General features: G+C 37.1%; 1 protein-coding gene across 1 annotated transcript; it reads right to left on the bottom strand.

Annotated features, from left to right (window-relative positions):
• Nucleotides 1–17,731: 17,731 nt before the first annotated feature.
• LOC120172659 (GATA transcription factor 8-like) lies at nucleotides 17,732–20,062 on the bottom strand. Its single transcript, XM_039180073.1, has 4 exons — nucleotides 20,044–20,062; nucleotides 19,683–19,760; nucleotides 19,306–19,566; nucleotides 17,732–18,741 (listed from the first exon to the last, which is right to left on the bottom strand). Exons 3-4 carry the CDS (start codon nucleotides 19,543–19,545, stop codon nucleotides 17,923–17,925), a joined length of 1,059 nt encoding a protein of 352 aa, XP_039036004.1. The 5' UTR covers nucleotides 19,546–19,566; nucleotides 19,683–19,760; nucleotides 20,044–20,062; the 3' UTR covers nucleotides 17,732–17,922.
• Nucleotides 20,063–20,298: the final 236 nt, after the last annotated feature.

Below are 20,298 nucleotides of genomic sequence, written 5' to 3' on the forward strand. Positions count from 1 at the left end.
CGTATTAACTAACGAAAAAATGCTTCAAAATAAAGGAATAAATTCTGGATACACCACCTCAAGCTTTGGACACACCTCATCCGCATAACACTCGCTTGAAAAAGAGGCGAATGGAGGCCAGAATCATTCAGATCGAAGATAATATGGCAAAATTGCAGAAAGAGCTAGAAGATAAAATGACTCAGAACAGTAAGAGTACCCTGGATTCCATCGCGAGAAGCCATGAGTCCTTAGTCGACCAAATCATGGCTAAGTTGTATGGTTTACAACAACAAGCAAGTGCACCCGGAGTAGGTGCGTTTGAGGGGATAACCATATCACTGACCCCGCAGGTAGTTATTTCACCCGGGATCATACCCGGACCGCAAGAAAACTCTTCTGCTACCAAAGGAAAAGCATCATCTGCTGCGAAGGGGCAAACTTCCAACACTTGTCCTGGAAACCATCCGGATGATTACAATATCCCGGATTTCGATGAAGAGGACAAAGCGAAAAAGATGGCAGAGAAGATCAGAATGCTAGAAGATTAGATAAAGATGGTCCAAGGAGACCATGATTATTATGGAGTGGACGCAATGGAATTGAGTCTGGTTCCGGATATGGTGTTTTCACCAAAATTCAAAGTCCCGGAGTTCGAGAAGTTCGACGGGAACAACTGCCCTTCAGCCCATATTACTATGTTCTGTCGGAAGATGACAGGATATGGGGAAAATGACCAACTCCTGATCCATTGCTTTCAGGAGAGCCTGTCCGGTTCAGCTATCTGGTGGTACAACCAGCTCAGTCGAACTCATATCAAGACGTGAAAAGACTTAGGCAAGTCTTTTTTGGAGCAATACAAGCATATTAATGATATGAGACCAGATCGGGTTATGCTACAAAGCCTAGAGAAAAAGCACAATGAAAGTTTCCGACAATACGCACATCGATTGAGGGATTTGGTTGTGCAAGTTCATTCACCTTGGATGAAAAGGAAACCAGGAAGTTATTTGTACAAACCCTGAAGACACCTTACTTCGGACACATGGTGGCAATTATATCGGGAACTTTCTCAGATCTAGTTAAGGCTGGTGAGATGATCGAGCTAGCTATAAAACAAGGAAAATTGAGGGAAGGGACTCCAGTGAGAGGCTTCCTATGAAGAACAAAGAGCGAGAGATCAACAATGTCAACACCTACAACGCTAACAAAGGTGTTACGATATCAACCACTACAGTTGTACCATTCGGTACTTCTAAACGAACTCAGAGAGAACCAAGGAATGAAAGGGAATCTTACATGACTAATCTGGGGATTATACCTCATAATGTCTTCCATAAAAAGACTCGCATCAGTCCAATCCCAATGACATATGAGGAGTTGCTCCCAACGCTAGTTGAGAAGAATCTTGTGACTCCGGTTCAATCCAAACCTAGAGAGGTCCCATATCCTAAAGGCCATGATATTAACGCCATATGCAGTTATCATATCGGGAGCTCAGGGCACACCACTAAGAAATATTGGGCATTGAAACGTAAGGTCCAAGATCTGATCGATTCAGGGGCATTGACTTTGAATGAGTAATGAGGCATTCTGATTGAGTTGATTGGGGCATCCATCAGGAGTTTTGTTGTGTTCTCATCTTGTTTGAAATTGTTTTTCTTTTGTTCTTCTTATGTTCAAAAGTCACTTGACGTTCAAACATTTTAAATAAAATGCTTCCTTTTTGAGGAAATGAATAAATTTTAATCTTGAATTCCTTAAATATCACCTTAATTAAAAGATGCTTAATAATTGAGGTTGTAAATCTTTGACAAATGACAAGATTAAACCCTGCAAAATAAAGACCCCTTGGTCCTAATTTAAAAGATACATCATACTACACGCTCTTTTCTTACAGGGACCGAGCTAGTTTTCTCTTCTCATGAAGAGTCCATCAAAGGTTTGGTATTCAGGTATGTGTTAGGAGCGAACAAAATGGGGCAACTAGCACATGAGATTGCAAAACTAATTGGTTTATACTTTTGTTTAAGATGTTCAATGATAATCATGATCTTCTCATATGGAATGGTCAAGTAGGTGAATCTAGTTTAAGTCAGTTGCTTGGGAATTGAACTCTAACGATGAGATTTTCTGACCTTCAAAAACACCTAGACTATAACAGGTTCTTCTTAACAAACTTAAGAAATTGGACCTGTATACCCACATTATAATATTATTTAGAGAAAATCGCCTCAGTGACCAAAAAAAAGTTATAATATACGATTTTAACCAACTTTTTTTGGATTTGCCAAAATGACCAACAAAATCGCAACGCGAAATAAAAATCGCAACGCGATCCCCAGAATCGCAAATCAGTTTCCAAAATCGCAACGCGATTCTTGAAAATCACGATGCGATAGTACAAATTCGCATTGCGATTTTCAATAATCGCAACGCGAATATGAAAATCGCAACGCGAACACATAAATCGCAACGCGTATCCGTAAATCGCAACGTGTATCCGTAAATCGCAACGCGTATGGGTAAATCGCAATGCGTATCCGTATATCGCAACGCGTATCCGTAAATCGCAACGATAATACATAAAATCGCAACGCGTATCCGTAAATCGCAACGTGTATCCGTAAATCGCAACGCGTATCCGTAAATCGCAATGCGTATCCGTAAATCGCAACGCGTATCCGTAAATCGCAACGATAATCCGTAAATCGCAACGCGTATCCGTAAATCGCAACGATAATCCGTAAATCGCAACGAGAATCTGTAAATCGCAACGATAATCCGTAAATTGCAACGAGAATCTGTAAATCACAACACTGAAATTTTGGGTATATAACACTGAAATCATAAACTAAATCCCTAAATCGCAACTCATTCCATCTCCATCTATCACTCTCTCCGGCGACATCCGTTCCTATATCCAACGACATCCTTCCCAATCCGGCAACAGGTTTTAGTTTCGCAGCTCGTCTGTTTAGTAAATTAATTTACAACCATGAAATCATCTGATCATGTTTGGATAGATTTGTGTTTTGGAGGGTCATGGGATAATGTTCATGGTGTTTTACAATATATGCCTTTACCCATGAATCTTCAACTAAAATTGTCTTTACAAAAGTTAACTTATGAAACTCTAATGCTACGTGTTTCAAATAAATTGAATTTAGAGCCCCTAAGTGGATTTAGGCTATCTTATCAGAGAAATGGTAAAGTTTATTTGTTAACCGACAATGAAGATGTTGAACGATTCATTGCTTACATTAGTGTTTCACAAGATGATGTTACATTGTATGTTGTTGAACCTAGAAGTAGTATTGTTGGGTCAGTAGCGGGTAGTAATCAACTAAGTTTTTCTCAAAACCCACAACCTTTCTCTAATCCAAATCCCAATCAACTTTCAGCACCAAATTCCGGTTTTCGTATTGACCAGTTAGACGATGATGAGCCAACAGAAAAAATTGTGAGTACTAGTCAGTATTCGAAATTTGGTCTTGGTCAATATCCGGACTTTGATATTGGTCAATACACGGATTTTGATGATGTTTCAGAAGAAGAAACAGACCATGTGTGTAATGATTTTAATATTGGTCAATACCCGAATTTTGATGATGAAACACCCGTTGCCGAGGAAGATGTTGTTGATGATAATGAGGAGGAAGTTACGACTGTGAATGAACATGTTGAACATCCATTCTGTAATTCATATAATCCTGAAGAAGAAAAAGAAGAAGAAAAAGTCCCCGAAGAAAAGAAATGCCACGGGAGTATAACTGGAATATGCCAGAATTACTTCAGTTACCGGAAGAAGAGTTGGCAAAGAAAGCAGTTGATTGTTACACAAAGTTATTCGTGTCAAGAAAGATGATTGTTTTGATACAAAGGAAGACTTGAAGATAGCTTTGTATACAAAATGTGTGGAAGATGGCTATCAACTAAAAGTTAACAAATCAAGCAAAGATCGTTTCGAAACAAGGTGTATGATTGACAAAAACTGTACGTGGCGTATGATTGCAAAGAGAATAAAAGATTGCAAAATGTTTCAAGTTAGGACTTTTATTGATAAACATACATGTTCAAGAACCCTCGTTTTTCCTCACCATAGACAGGCAAACAAAAAGGTGTTGGGTGGTTTTCTGGCTGAGTTAATGTTTTTGAATGGCAGGGTATATCGGGGACATGAAATTATGACTGACATGAATGCTCGGTTCAAGATTAGTATATCATATTCTCAAGCTTGGAGAGCCAAATGTTATGCCTTGGAATTGTTGAGGGGGTCGCCAGAAGCATCGTTTGCCCAACTGCCGGCTTATTGTCACAATTTAAAGCTGAAAAATCCTGGGTCGGTAACTCATATCAAAACAGATAGAGATGGACGCTTTGAGTTGCTGTTTATCGCCATTGGTGCTACGGTTAGTAAATCAATATAATTTTGTTGACTCATTTTTGTTAGTTACATGCATTTCATATTTAAATGATTATATTTCTTGTGTATATTATTTGTAGATTCGTTCGTTTATTACTTGCATGCGCCCAGTTATTATAGTTGACGGAGCACATTTGAAAGGTCGATACCTTGGAGTAAACTTATTAGCAGTAGCCATGGATGCTAACAATGGGATATTGCCAATAGCTTACGGGTTGGCAAATCTGAAACCTCTGATTCATGGACATGGTTTATGGGGCATCTTAGGGATTGCATAGGTCCTATTAGCAATCTGACAATCATATCCGATAGGGCAAACTCAATTGACAACGCTGTTAGAAGGTGTTTCCCAGATGCTTTTCATGGACTTTGTGGTGTTCATTTGTATAGAAATCTAAAATCAAGGTCTGCTGGTATAAAAAAGCACAAATGGACATACTGGAAGGCTGTAAAGCTTATCGGGAAGTGGATTTCAATAAGCATATAAATTGTTTAAGACGTGTTTTGCCTCAGTGTGCTCAAACACTAGAAGATGTCGGGTTTGAAAGATGGTCAAGAGTACATCAACTTGGAGCAAGATATGGTTTCATGACGTCTAATAGTGCAGAATCAATCAACGCTCTAAGTCGTCATTCCCGGAAATTACCCATTACTATGTTAATGGAGTTTTTTCGAGCCTCTATTCAACAGTGGTACTACAAGAAAAGAAACCATGCAGGTATTATTTCTTTGAATTCGTAACTTATCATATTTATATATTTTACTAAGTATTGTTTATTTAAATTTACAGGAACATTGGAACATCGTGTTACACCATGGACTAAAAAAAAGATAACGAAACGTGTTGTGAAGTCAACGTCATGGAGAGTTGAACCATGTTCAAACACTTTGTTTCAAGTACTGGATAATAACTTAAATGGGCTAGTCGATCTAAATGCAAAGACGTGTAGTTGTATGAAATGGCAAACATCTGGTTATCCGTGTGGCCATGTTATAAAAGTTGCTCTTCATTTAAACCAAGATGATTCAAGCGCATACGCTATGGATTGCTACACTACAGAAGTTTATCGACAGACTTATGCCGAGATTGTCTACCCTATTCCACATCCTTCTGAGTGGGACATACCAGATGACTTACAAACAGTTTTGCCACCAGCCATGGACAGAAGGCTACCTGGCCGACCAAAAGTCACGATCGTATACCGTCTAAGGGTGAAGAGAAGAAGAGATCGACATGTAGTCGGTGCAAGGAAAGTGGTCATACAAGGTTGACATGTGGATCACCAGTGCCATCAAAATCATCTTTCCTCTACCAAAATATGGATCCTCATCAAAATCCAAAGCTCATATGGTGTCAAGCAAAAGGCAATCATCTTTAAAATCCCAATCACGATTGGCTTCACCTTTTGAGACTGTTAACTTAGGTGATTTTTAAATGCAAACGTTGTATTATGTGGATTTTATGTGTGAACTTTTAACATTTTCAGTTGAATTAATGACTCAGGCCAACCATTTTGACTTAACCAACTCTTGTTATTCAGTTGTTATCACTATTAGGCATGCATTTGACTATCGCAACACGGAAAATACAATCGCAACGCGAAATGAAAATCCCAACATGAAAATCGCAATGCGGAAATGAAAATCGCAACGAGAGAATCGCAATGCGAAATGAAAATCGCAATGCGAAATGAAAATCGCAACGAGAGAATCGCAATGCGAAATGAAAATCGCAATGCGAAATGAAAATCGCAATGCGAAATGGAAATCGCAATGCGAAATGAAAATCGCAATGCGAAATGAAAATCGCAACGAAAGAATCGCAATGCGAAATGAAAATCGCAATGCGAAATGAAAATCGCAACGAGATAATCGCAATGCGAAATTATAAACGCATTGCGATTTTCATTTCCGCATTGCGATTTTCATTTCGCATTGCGATTCTCTCGTTGCGATTTTCATTTCGCATTGCGATAGTCATTTTTGCCTTCAACATAATGCAGATTGAAATCAACAAAATCAACCATTACATTTCAATCAATTAAACAAGCACAAATAAGAATTATGTTCGCATCAATTACACAAATCAACTTTTACAAATCATCTTTTACAAATCAATTAAACAATCAAAAAATAAGCAATAATTCTTATTTCCGATCATCTACTATTGAATCAACTTTTACAAATCAATTAAACAATCAAAAAACAATCAATTAAACTATTGAATCAACTTTTGCAGCTCGACATCATTTTCACGCAGTTCACTTCTGAGATTAACCTGCAGAAACCAAACATTTGTTCAGACAACACTTTCTACAAATTATTGAATTCTAGTTACTTAACCAAACATTTTCAAACCAAAAGTATATAAACTTACCAATTGTTTATGGACATTTTATAACGCGGATGCAGGTAGGCAGCGTCTCGTATATATCGATTTAGCCATATAATGCCGAAACCACAAGCCTACTGCAGCTTTATCTCTATCGGTGGGAGGTAGATACTTGATGCTTCCCGTCGTCAAACGCTCCAACGCCAAGCATACGAGAGGACCACAATCTCCTCTGGCTCCGCTCGTTTGTTGTGGCGCGGTCTCGTCTCTAATAACTGTAATATTGAGCTTCTTTGGCTTCTTGTTTCCAGAACGAGTCCAATAATTGATCGCATCCAAGAATTTAGCCAAATGAGAGCTCCATCCCTTAATAACATCTCTTAAATCAGCCAATGATATGTAATTTATCATGCTGTCATACACTATTGTCTTAAGGGATGGGAGCTGAAGCTCGACGAGAATCCAATGTTTACGTTCCAAAACAGGGATAAACACCTGCAATCATAAGTAATAATTCATTCATTTGCGCACTTATTTCATAAAACCTTTAAACTCAATCTAAAATAAATACTAACCTTATCGACCTCCCACCATGCAGGATAAAGTTTAGCTTGTCCATTGCCCAAATCAAATGATTCATCTCGTGCATTCTTCAAGTGAACGGCGTGAAAAGACGTCGGCATTATTGTATATCGTATATTTTTATTTTTCTTAAGTTTTCTTATTATTAGAAGACGTGTCACCCACGCATCGATATGCTGTTTTACAAAAAAAGACATATATTAGTGACTTACATAAATTTAAAAAAAAATTAATCAAATTGAAATATAAGAAAAATATAAGACTTACCCCCCCATCGAAATAGCCATTGTCTTCGACCCCTAATAATACGCCCCACCAAGGCCGTTCAAGCAACAAAAGATATCATCGGTGAGCTTGCATATGTCAGTGAAACACCCCTTGCTCCGCTCATGTAGATAAAAATCAACTGCGGTCTTAGCCCAAAGGGTGTTATCCAAAATTGTGTCCGGTAGTTGTTCCCTCCCTCTTCAGATACCGGTATGGTACTGGCCGGTAACTCATACGAGAGCCAACTTGAATCCATCATGTCCGGCACGACAGAGGGTTTCTCAAGAAGCCTACATATGACGCCATGTGAATCGGGCTCTTGAATGGTGGGAGGGACCTCTTCAATGATGACAGTGGCCTCTTGAACGGTGGGAGGGGACTCTCGAGGAATGATATGGGGGGCCTCTTCAACGATAGGAGTGGACTCTTGAGGGATGACAGGCGAGTCGGGCTTCTTCTTGCGGTGTCTTCGCACTATTGGGGTGTACGGAGACTTAATAGCACGTGCACGCTGTCTGATGCGTGAACTCCGTCGTGCAAGCATAACCCGACGTAAAGCATCCACTCTATCGGGCCGCTAAATAATTAAATACAAAAATCAGTAAATAAACAGACATGATATTTAAACAGTGAAAACAAAGACAAATATGTTTCAAACTTGCATTGTATTCACCCAAGTCATTATTCTATCATAGTTCACAAAATGCATCAGATAACAAAGAAAAATATGTTTCAAACTAATACCCTGAAGTTAGTATTTGTTTTGTCTATTGGTTGAAGTAAATTTATCCATTCAAGTTTCAATTTGCAGAAGAAGAAATAGTTTACTTTCGCAACACGAAACTTAAAATCGCAACGCGAAACCAAAATCGCAACGCGAAATGAAAATCGCAACGACATAATCGCAATGCGAAATGAAAATCGCAACGAAAGAATCGCAACGCGAAATGAAAATCGCAATGCGATTTTGGTTTCGCGTTGCGATCTTGTCGTTGCGATTTTGGTTTCGCGTTGCGATTCTGTCGTTGCGATTTTCATTTCGCGTTGCGATTTTGGTTTCGCGTTGCGATTTTAAGTTTCGTGTTGCGAAAGTAAACTATTCTTCTTCTGCAAATTGAAACTTGAATGGATAAATTTACTTTCAACCAAAAGACAAAACAAAGACAAATACTATTTCACAGTGTTAAAGAATACACAGTTTAGCAGAATTGGCAGCAACCGAACAAATTTACTTTCAACCAAAAGACAAAACAAAGACAAATATATTTCACAGTGTTAAAGAATACACAGTTTAGCAGAATTGGCAGCAACCGAACAAATTTACTTTCAACCAAAAGACAAAACAAAGACAAATATATTCACAGTGTTAAAGAATACACAGTTTAGCAGAATTGGCAGCAACCGAACAAATTTACTTTCAACCAAAAGACAAAACAAAGACAAATACTATTTCACAGTGTTAAAGAATACACAGTTTAGCAGAATTGGCAGCAACCGAATAAATTTACTAAGCAATCTAAGTGAAATGGCTAATCTAAGTGAAATTACGAGTAAATTTATCATTAAGTTAAATATGGAAAATCTTAAACTTACCTCGTTGCGTAGAGTATGAACCTCATTATGCAACGATACTATCATCTCACGTAGAGCGGCAACCTCACCACGTAAAGTTGACACCTCCACACGCCATGCACCATCGTTATCGCGTAGAGTACCGATCTCCTCACGCAAGGCATTGACCTCATCACGTAACTCCCTTGACTCATCCCGTTGAGGTGGAGGTGGAGAACAGGGAGATAGGAGTCGTGGCATCTTTGCCGGTCGCCTATCATGAGGTGATGGTGGAGAAGAGGCTCGATGATGTGACGGGATAGGTGATGGCTCTCGTTCTAGAGGTGTATAGTCGTCACGATCGGGTGATGGCTCTAGGTGAGGTGATGGCTCTCGAATTGGAGGAAGTGGATGCTGCTCATCATCCGTGCCATCAAAAAAACTCTGACTAGCTTGCCACCAATCAGTGGCAAGCTCTTCCTCCGTGGGTGACAGTCTTTGTAATGGAATGTTGGCCTCCTAAAATATAAAACTCAAACAAAGTTAAACGTCTACTATTAATAACTTGTTTATATATTATATGAAAGTATTTGTGTTAACTTACATTATTTATTGTGGCATATGGTATTAAGTCTTCCCAATCCAACAGAGTTTTCCTCTTCCAGGAAATAGCCCTGGGAATATCATTTGACGTTTTTATTGCATATGTACGCATGCTGGGGAAAGCCTCGAATATCCAAATCTACAAACAATATAATAACAAAATTAGTAATTGTTAAATAATTAATTATAATTTTAGAAACATTATATAGAAATTCTTACCTTAAAGGCCCAAACAAAGCCTGACAAAGTGTATTTGGACCCATCGCCCCGCAAACTTTTGCGGTCATCAAAGGCAGACGACAACTTAGTCCAGGTAGCTTTCCATATATACGAACCCCACGGAAACAGATTCCATGCATTCAGGTCCTCTACCAATATTATTAGCTCCCGATGAATAGGTTGTCTGGCCTCTCTGCCTAAAAAGCCGGCATACACAAGTAGTAGAAGGCATACTCGGACAACATCGACGTCTTCCATCCGAGTGAAACCAGCTTTCTTATTAAATAATTTCTTCAGGTCGTCGACATGTAGGTTCGGCTTCTCCATTGACTCATCCGGAAAAACCCGGGATAACCATGATGGGCGGGCGATATGACGAGTGTACCGGCCTACATCATCGTGTCCGAATCGTAGACCAGTGATTAAGCAGAACTCCTTCCGCCCAAAGCAAGTATACGCTGGTGGAAAATGAAACCATATCTCTTCCTCACCACGTTGTATACTGTCGGGTAGATTTGATGTCATGGTCTGAAGCCACAAATGGGTCAAATTAGCATCTCCACCCGGATGCTGTACTCTCAGCCATGGCCCGAATCAGGTTTCCTCAAACAATTGTCTTTGAGCAGGTGAAAGCTTCTTTGCAATTGTAGTGGCCAGGCTGACTTTATTTCTCAAGGTCAATTGAGCCGAAAAAAATTTCTACAAAAACAATAAACATACCAAGTTAGATATACCAAAAACTACACTGTGAAGATATACCAAAAACAATAAACATAAAAAGTAGTAGTTTATTCTTGAAACTAAAATTTGCAACACTGTTTTGTCTTTTGGTTGAAATGAAAATCGCAACGAGAGAATCGCAACGCGAGATGACAATCGCAACGAGAGAATCGCAACGAGAGAATCGCAACGCGAAATGAAAATCGCAATGCGATTTTGGTTTCGCGTTGCGATTCTCTCGTTGCGATTTTCATTTCGCGTTGCGATTCTCTCGTTGCGATTGTCATCTCGCGTTGCGATTTTCATTTATCTCGTTGCGACTCTTCTGCAAATTGAAACTTGAATGGATTGCATTACTTCAACCAAAAGACAGAACAAAGACAAAGACAAATACTAACTTGAAAATCGCAACGAGAGAATAGCAACGCGAAATGAAAATCGCAACGACAGAATCGTAACGCGAAATGAAATCTAAGTGAAATGGTTAATCTATTATTGAAATGACTAGTAAACTTATCATCAGTTTCAATATGAAAACCTACAATAATGCAAACATTTCAAAATAAAAATAATTAAAAAAACTAACCCTCGGAGGTTGATTTTCCATTTCTGAATATTGTGAGGGATTTCTGACCGTGAATGGTTGTGAGGGATTTCGCCGGAGATGGGGACGGAAATCTTCGGAGATGGGGACGGATTTCTTCGCCGTAGAGAGTGAGAGATGGAGATGGGACTGAGTTGTGATTTTAGGTTTTAGGTTATGAGTTTCGATTACGGGATTTTGTCTTAATATTCTTTTTGTAATTTGAAAATAAAATACGCGTAGCGATTATAATGGCGCTTTAAATATCGCGTTGCGATTTACGGATACGCGTTGCGATTTTATGTATTATCGTTGCGATTTACGGATACGCGTTGCGATATACGGATACGCATTGCGATTTACCCATACGCGTTGCGATTTACGGATACACGTTGCGATTTACGGATACGCGTTGCGATTTATGTGTTCGCGTTGCGATTTTCATATTCGCGTTGCGATTATTGAAAATCGCAATGCGAATTTGTACTATCGCATCGCGATTTTCAAGAATCGCGTTGCGATTTTGGAAACTGATTTGCGATTCTGGGGATCGCGTTGCGATTTTTATTTCGCGTTGCGATTTTGTTGGTCATTTTGGCAAATCCAAAAAAAGTTGGTTAAAATCGTATATTATAACTTTTTTTTGGTCACTGAGGCGATTTTCTCTATTATTTATATACAATAAAGCTTAAGTTGTCCCTCTAGAGCAATTGGTTAAACGCCCCGGCTTTATGGATAATATTCAGCTAGCCTGATAAAGGTGATTATACTATACAATAAAGCTTGAGTTGTCCCTCTAAGGCAATTGGTTAAACGCTTATGGATAAGATTTAACTAACCTGATAAAGGTATTTACATATTGAGCTGTCCCTCTAGAGCAATTGGTAAAACGCCCCATCTTTATGGATCCAGCTAGCCATTTAATGGCAAATTTAAATAAGGAGTTTCGGTAAAAATATACTAAGAGAGTTAAAAAATACCTGTTATAGTCAAATACACACGAGCACTCAAGAATCTCATTTTTAGATCGATATTTATGCACTACCTTTGTTAGAGGAGCTTACAAAACTTGAACAAATGGAAGATTTCAGAGAACTGAAACAGAAGTGTTCTGAAAGGTCTAGCCATTGATTTTCCTAGTTATGTCATTTTGTTCGCCTCCGATCAAAATGTCAAATCAAGAAAGAGGGGCATGCCATGGTGTTTGCGATGATCGAATCGATGAAACAAACCTTAATAACCCACCTCTAAACAAACTTTTCGGTCTTGATATTTGTCAAAGATTTGCAACTATCAAAGCTTAAAAGAGAATTTGATTCTTTTGATATCTAATAAACTCTTGTTTTATGATTTTCTTCAATTGTGAAACCTAGAAGGAGGCAATATTTTTCAAAACTCCTTTTGATATTTTTCAAAATTTTGAAAATTAAAAAAAAAGCATTTTCAAACAAGATGAGTTCTCTGGAAGCATGTCTTGGAAATCAACGAATATCTCTCCGAAGCTCAAGATTGAAACTAGGGCAGGAGAAGCCCAATTTTTGAGGCAAAATTTGTTGGAGCAAGGAAAATAAATTGTCTTAGGTTGAGGTTTGCAAAAATACACCCTGGTGAAAATGAAGACAAACCGAGAGAATGAAGAATGCTCACACAATTATTCCCTTTACATATCAACATTTTGTTTTAAGCATATTGAAGAATCCAAGATTATAGCATCAAGAGTCATCAAGACTGACAACCAGGGATTGAGATTTCTATCCAAACCCTAAACTAATATATTTTGTATATACATAAGAGCATCGCATCCATAGCATCGCATATGTGCATAATTTTGCAGATTCATGCTAGAGTCAATTTCAACTTCTCAGCGAAAGATAATGAACTCAAAAGAAGTGCAATTTACAAGTGTGGATCTGAACTTCACAACGAGGAACATCCAATTAAAAGCTCAATTTCATAGCGAATGAGCCATTCACGATTTCAACTTCACGATGTGAAGGATATCATGCCCGATGAAGTGATCTAGTGTCATAAAAAACATGTTATCCACATATTTGACTTCCTTAAGTCAACGATTAAAGCTTCTGAAAGGATTTCTTTAACATGCATGAACAAGCAGATTATCGATCACCTTTGAGATGATTTATCTCAAAACAAGTTTTGTCTCTCTTGAGACAGTTTCTCTTAAAACAAATTTTGTCTCTCTTGAGACATTTTCTCTTAAAACAAATTTTGTCTCTCTTGAGACATTTTCTCTTAAAACAAATTTTGTCTCTCGTGAGACAATTTCCCTTGAAACAAAATCTTTGAATCTGTTTTCCTTTAAACAAATTGCGTTTCTCTCGAGACAGTTTCTTTTAGAATTAAATTTTGTCTCTTTTGAGACAGTTTTTCTTGAAACAAATTTTGTCTCTCTTGGGACTGTTTCCCTTGAAATAAAATCTTTGAATATGTTTTCCTTTAAACAAATTTCGTCTCTCTCGAGACAGTTTCTTTTAAAATTGAGTTTTGTCTCTCTTGAGACAGTTTCTCTTGAAACAAATTTTGTCTCTCTTGAAACAGTTTTCCTTGAAACAAAGTTTTGTCTCTCTTGAGACAGTTCCTCTTGAAGCACCAATCTTTGAAATTGTTTCTCTTGAAACACAAAAAACCTTTTTTTCTTGGAAAAAATCTTGAGACAGTTTCTCTTGAAGAACAAAAAACCTTTGAAATTGTTTCTCTTGAAAAAAGAAACCTTTGAAAATGTTTCTCTTGAAACACCAAACCTTCGAGTTCAGTTAAGCTCATCTCAAAGGCACATCATTTGCAGCATAGCTTAAGTAGAGAAAAGCTATCTGTCAACGAAGACCTTTCGAGTTCGATCTCATTTAACTTGAGTGCCTATCAACCACTTGGTGAGGTCAAAGAATTATTTTCCAGTCGAATTTTCAAACCAAGGTCTTTAAACCGAGAAGAATACCAGAGTTGACTACAATTTGACAACGATAAGCCACATTCTGATTCAAATTCTGAATTGCGGCTTCAATTCCATTTCAAGATGAACCCGTCTTCGCAACTAAGGAACCATTTACAATTCAACCTCAAGACGAGGGAGTCATTTCGTGATTGACAAACCAGTTTCAACATCAGATTTTAGAGGACATTTAATATGGACGACATTTGTGTCTTTTAATCTTTGCTCTATTTTCGTTACACGATAATGAGCAAAGAGGGGCAGCTGAAGACACCAAATTTCGTCCTTTAATATTATATAATATATTTAAATTATAATTTATATTATATAATATAGTTTATTACATATGTCGTACGCATATTCACATATTTGTTACATTTTGTATAGGTCTAAGACTAACAAATCAGGGACAAGGCCCAAAACCATATCACACGTGGCCCAACCCAGACCCAAAGCACCTAGGCTCTATGACCAGTTGCAAGTTATGGTATGTTTAGAAACCCTAATCCCTCCAAGCCTCACCAGCACCGTAACAAGCCCCCGAACACTCCTCCACTCCGAGTCTCGCGCCGTACGTCTCGCCCCACACAACCGGTCGTTTTCCTCGCCAACAACCCACGAAGACAACAAAACAACCAACATCACACATTAGCATTTTTATTCGGAGTAAAACTCCTAAAAATTGGACTTGTCTCTACTATAAAATAATGTAAGCAACACCACATGTAGAGAGGGATTTTTACAGTAGAAATACAAGAAATTTCATACTCAAAATATACCGAGAAATTACGCGATAAGCACGAGCAATAATCGAAGCATTTTGTCTCATTTTTCAAAAAAAATGAAAGGTAAAAACCCATACCTTTTTCGATTTGTCAGTTGCATGCATTTGTGGGAGTGCTTATTCGTGCTCGTTTTCGTAAAAACTCGAAAGGTTTTTTTTTAGAAAGGGAGCATATGAACTAAGTATGAGAGTTCGAGAGTTTCAAACTTCGATTTACTCTCCCCCGAGGCTGTTTTGCGAAAACTTTTGGGATTTTTAGAACAAGGATGGAGCGGGCTTTCGAATGGTGCTGGAAAGTTGGGATTTTGTCGCCGGCGTGCGGTGGCTGGCGCCTGTCCACGGGTGCCGGCGCGGTCAAGTATGGCCGAGTTCTGGGTTCTCGATGAACACCGGCCACCAGAGTTCTTCAGAAATGAAGAACATTTCAGAGGTTTTTGAACCTCTCGTTTTGATTCATTTTGGGTTAAGGGAAATAATAAAATGTTATTTGTGAAAATAGGATTTATAGTACCCATGGAATCGACTCGTAACCCGACCCAAATAGATTCAGACCCGCGTGTTTTGACTTTCATAAAGGGTAAATTGCGCTTTTTGACCCTCCTGTTTTGAAAAATTCAATTTTAACCCCCAAATCTGATTTTTAAACTCGATTGGCTTTCAAATTCGACCTGCTGCTTTGGCTTTCTTTCAATTCGGTCCCTTTTACGTATATAAATATATATATATATATATTTCTTTTTGCAATTAATTACTTTCCCTTTTCTCTATTTATTTTATTTAACAAAGCTTATTTATTTATGTATATATTTTTTATTATTTTTTTAATATTATTTTATTTTTGTTTTATTTTTATATATATATGTATTTTATATTTCTTTACACGTTCTTTTATATATATATATATATATATATATATATATATATATATTTACTTATTTTTATATTTTTCCATAATTCTTTTCAGTTTCTTTTATTTTCATTTTATTTCTTTTTTTATTATTACTATTATTATTATATATACTTCATCATTATCATTATTATATTTCATATGTTTCATTTTGTTTTATCTTTTATTTTTATCTTTTATTATTTTTTTCATTTTTTTACACTTTATTTATATGCATTTTATTTGTTCCTTTAATTTTACTTTATTTTCTCTTTATTTATTTTTTTCCTTTTGCATATATATATTCATCTTTTCATTTTTACCTTTATTTTCTTTACCTTATTTTGTTCATTTTTTGTTTTTTTTTCTCTTCTAATATTTTCATCCTTTAAAGGTATTTCAATCAATCAGTGGTAAGTTTTGGATCGTATTTTTACCTTTTAATTTTAAATTACAATTTTCTTAATTTAAGACAACTGGAAATTGCGTAGTACCGAAAGGGCAGTTCAAGGGTGCTAACCCTTCTTTGACTGTAATCGACTCCCGAATCCGACACATCTTTGGAAAGACTCAGATCAGGTAAGGAACAGAGTATCCGATCAACCCATTTGTTTTAAAATAAATGATCGGTGGCGACTCCTAACCATATTTAACCTAAGTCGAAGCTTAATTTCGGGTCTAACCGAAAGATAGTTCCGACAGTATGCTAATTTAAATTCCTAACTAAAACCCTAAAATTGACCAAAACTGTTGCCCTCTCAACATAATCCCAGTCTGGATTAGTTGATTGAGCAATGTCCACGAGGTTAATGGGGCCATTTTTATTTGGGTGGATGGTGATGGAATGGACGCATTTCTCAATTGGTGGTATAGTGTCCTATCAAATTCCAAAATTTTGTTCAAATTGCAAGCAAGCATTACTTTAAAACATGCCCCAAGAAGCATCAAACCATATGATTAGAATGCCCGAATCAACTTTAGAAACAATGAAAGTACTACCACTGATTGATTCTAATTTCAATTTCAAATATTTTTTCTATATTACTAATCGTTTTCTAGACAATCAATTTGAGAACCCTTTCATTTATACAATTATAGAGGTTAGAATCGGACCCGATTCATTAGTTAAACTAAAGGTCTATTGTTTAATTAATTTAATCGGTGAGATAAAACTAGAAATTATGTAAACTATATTAAAGCAATGAAAACTAAAAACTAAGGTCTAGCGGTTCAGTTGATTGAGTTCATTTTATATTTTTATTTAAAATCCATTGTTTAAATAACTGAACCGAAAATAGATTCAATCACTCGTATAATTTTATAACATTATTTCAACAACAACAACAAAATCCACAAATTTGGTAACATTGAGTGAGATTAGAAGGATTGAGACATTTTGCCAAATCCTTTATAACAACCTTAGAAATGATTACAAGTTGATATTGATTATCCAACCAAAGTAGCTAAAGAGTAGAAATTTTGGTTTTTTCATTTAGGGTTTTAAAACAAAAGTTCATTTTCATGTCATATTATTTATATCTTACATTATAATGTTTTTTTTTTTAGTTTCAATTTGGGTCGTTTTGCTTGAAATTCAAGAATGTTAAGTGTGACATTAAATCATTTATTTTCCTTTAACCTTTTGATTTCTTATTTTTTGAGTCCAATACATTTCAATCTAATTTAACTGTTTAAACCTAAATACAAAATAAATAAAACTAAAAACAATCAGAATTTGAAATGATGATAACTTTAAATAACTCGAATAAATAATCTGAAATTATTTAAATCTCAAGCAATCAAAATAATCTTAACTCATAATCAACAAATCTACCCTAAAACCTACAGCTTTCCTACCCTTCAACATTGCACTCTCTACCCTGTTTTTCCTCCCATTAAATTCCCTTTCTACCCTATACAAAATTTAAAACAACGAACGAAGAGATGAAAATAACAGTAACAAAATAAACATTTTAAAAAAATTAAAGAGATGGGGAAGAGGGGAACAATTAGAAAATATCAACCCTAAACGACAGGGCTTCAAAACTCTCCAACCCCTAAACCCTCCCCTCGCATGTAATCCAATGCCGGGTTGCTTTTGTTTGGGATCATTTCTGGTGAATCGGTGGTTTCACAGGCAGTGCCACTTTTGGTTCTCATCTCCAGCACTCTCTTATGAGAATTTGAGTGAATCGATGGGATAAACGTCGGGCTCGCTGCGGGACGATACTCCGGGAAGAGCCTTCCGGACTTGTATCGAACACCGCAGGCGTTGCAAAGGGTTTTCAGTCCCATTGGCCCCGCCCTCCATTGTGGTGTCTTTGTTATCTCGCAGTGCATGCATTTCCTTACGGCTTGTCCCGATTGATTTTGAGCGGTGCCATTGTCGGTAGGTGGTGTCGAGAGTGTCGACTTGATCTTCTTTTTCTTCTTGTGCTCTGGATTGACTTGACGGGGTAATTTGATCAGAAGACGAGACTCGGCATAGTTCTCGGAGTCAGATGCCACCTTGGGGACGACGAGTAACGGTTGAGGAATGTCGTTACTGTTATCGTTGACGGACGAAGAAGGGGAGATGAGTTGAATCGCCAGGCGTGGGTTGAAAGTTGCCGGACGAGGACGTTTGCTACGTGCACGTCCACACTTCGCGGGGCCGGCAATCGATTTCTCCCCGGAGCAAGAGCTGCTGCTTTCGAGAACCGAAACCGGACTAGAAGTCTGGAATTGATGACGATGATCATGATTGGATGAGTCCTTATTGATTGAAGAAGGCTCTTGTTTCTTGATAGTCAAGCTTGCTCCACAATTGGAATCATCAACAAAGTTTGACAACCATTCCAATTGGACAATGTCTTCGTACTGCAAAATCAAAGATTACTCAATAATCAGCCAAAATTGTATTTATAAATATTTAAATTCATTAAAATATTTTTTTAAATATTCAAAAAGGGTATTTGTCAAATATCAATTAAGTGGACCCAACATAATATTATATCAAAGGCATGTATAACTAATCACATGACATGTCATGTGACTTCCATAACTGAAGCAATAATTATGCCTTTAAATAATGCAAAACCCTGGGTGTATTCCACTTTTTTCATAAAAAAAGGTTAATTTCATGTTTTAAGTCCCTCTACTATGCTGATATTTGAAATTAAATCCAGATCAAGCCGAATTAATTAAGTTAAAATGGTAAAAATGATTCCTCAAGTACCAACATAAAAAATAAAAATCCATTGAAAACTGTACTTTTAAGGGAAATATCAAGTATTGACTAATTAATATAGTATGGGGACCAAAACAGAAATTCGACCCTTGGAAACAGTTAAAAAGGGAAGCTGTAATAGCAAAAAGTAAATAAAAATTAGTGATATTTATAACGTCGTCATCATGGGACGAAAAGGAAATTGAGAAACTGACCGGAACAGAAAGCTCGGCGGAGAGGTCGGAAGCACTGTTGTTGGAAAAAACTGACTCAGAACCAGGGAATGACTCGGACTGAGCTGTCCAAATGCTGGGACAAGCGGCGGCGTTGAAGGCAGAGTCAGAGGCGGATAAGCCGACGTCAACGTCGTAGTTAGGGAAGTCGAGGAGGTCGTCTATGTGGTCGAAGAAACTGCCGCAGTCTATCTCGTCGATGAAGTCCGCCGGTCCAATCATTTTTTCTTATATAAAAAGCTCCTGAAAATAATTAAAAAAAGTAAAATTATTATGGTTAATTATTAGTAATTCCAAATTTATATTTGTGAAAAATCAAAATTGGGTAATTGAAAGGTTGAAAGGATAGTGAGGCAAACCTCTGTTAAAGAGCAGAACTTTTTCTGGTGAAAGAAGAGAAAATTTTCCAGGAAATGAACAGAGATTGTCTCGGAAACCTGCAAGAAAAAAAGTTTGACAAAAGTGAAATCGACTACACAAACGACATTGGTAGCTGAAGCATATACATTAGAACCCATTGGAGTCAAGTTAAGTACAAATCCTCTGCTTTCTAAGTTACCAAACAGAGTAATAGTGATAAAAAGAAATGATTTTTGAGCCTGACACTGCAAAATTTCCGAAAACTCTCCAAAATATGAAAACTTTGAAGCAAATCCCAAGTTCATAAATTGTTCAAAAATGGTGATGACAAGCATGCAAGTGAGTAGCTAAAGGAGATACCTTTGAACAAGAGGAGGGAAACTGGAGAGAGAGGATGAGAAAGAGAAACTAAAATGGGAAGGGAAGAAGGAAGGGGGAGTTATAAGGAAGGTAGGTCGGCACTCAGCATCCTTTCCTTCGTTGATAGCTGTCTTTTACGCTTCTTTATGTCTTCATCTTCAAGTTTCTCTCTCTTGTTATTATAGGGTAAAATCAGTTTAGTAAAAAAAAATTGAATTAGTCTAATTGTGTTTTATTTTATAATTTAAAATTTTT

The sequence above is a fragment of the Hibiscus syriacus genome, unplaced genomic scaffold (genome assembly GCF_006381635.1).
Source record: "Hibiscus syriacus cultivar Baekdansim isolate YM2019G1 unplaced genomic scaffold, ASM638163v2 tig00111877_pilon, whole genome shotgun sequence".
Classification (NCBI taxonomy): domain Eukaryota; kingdom Viridiplantae; phylum Streptophyta; class Magnoliopsida; order Malvales; family Malvaceae; genus Hibiscus; species Hibiscus syriacus.

Excerpts from the sequence above, each read along its gene's own strand:
- LOC120172659 (XM_039180073.1), bottom strand. The coding sequence starts at position 19,545 with ATGATTGGACCGGCGGACTTCATCGACGAGATAGACTGCGGCAGTTTC. Across the intron at positions 18,742-19,305 it reads CCGCCGAGCTTTCTGTTCCG|TACGAAGACATTGTCCAATT; the intron begins GTCAGTTTCTCA and ends TTGATTTTGCAG.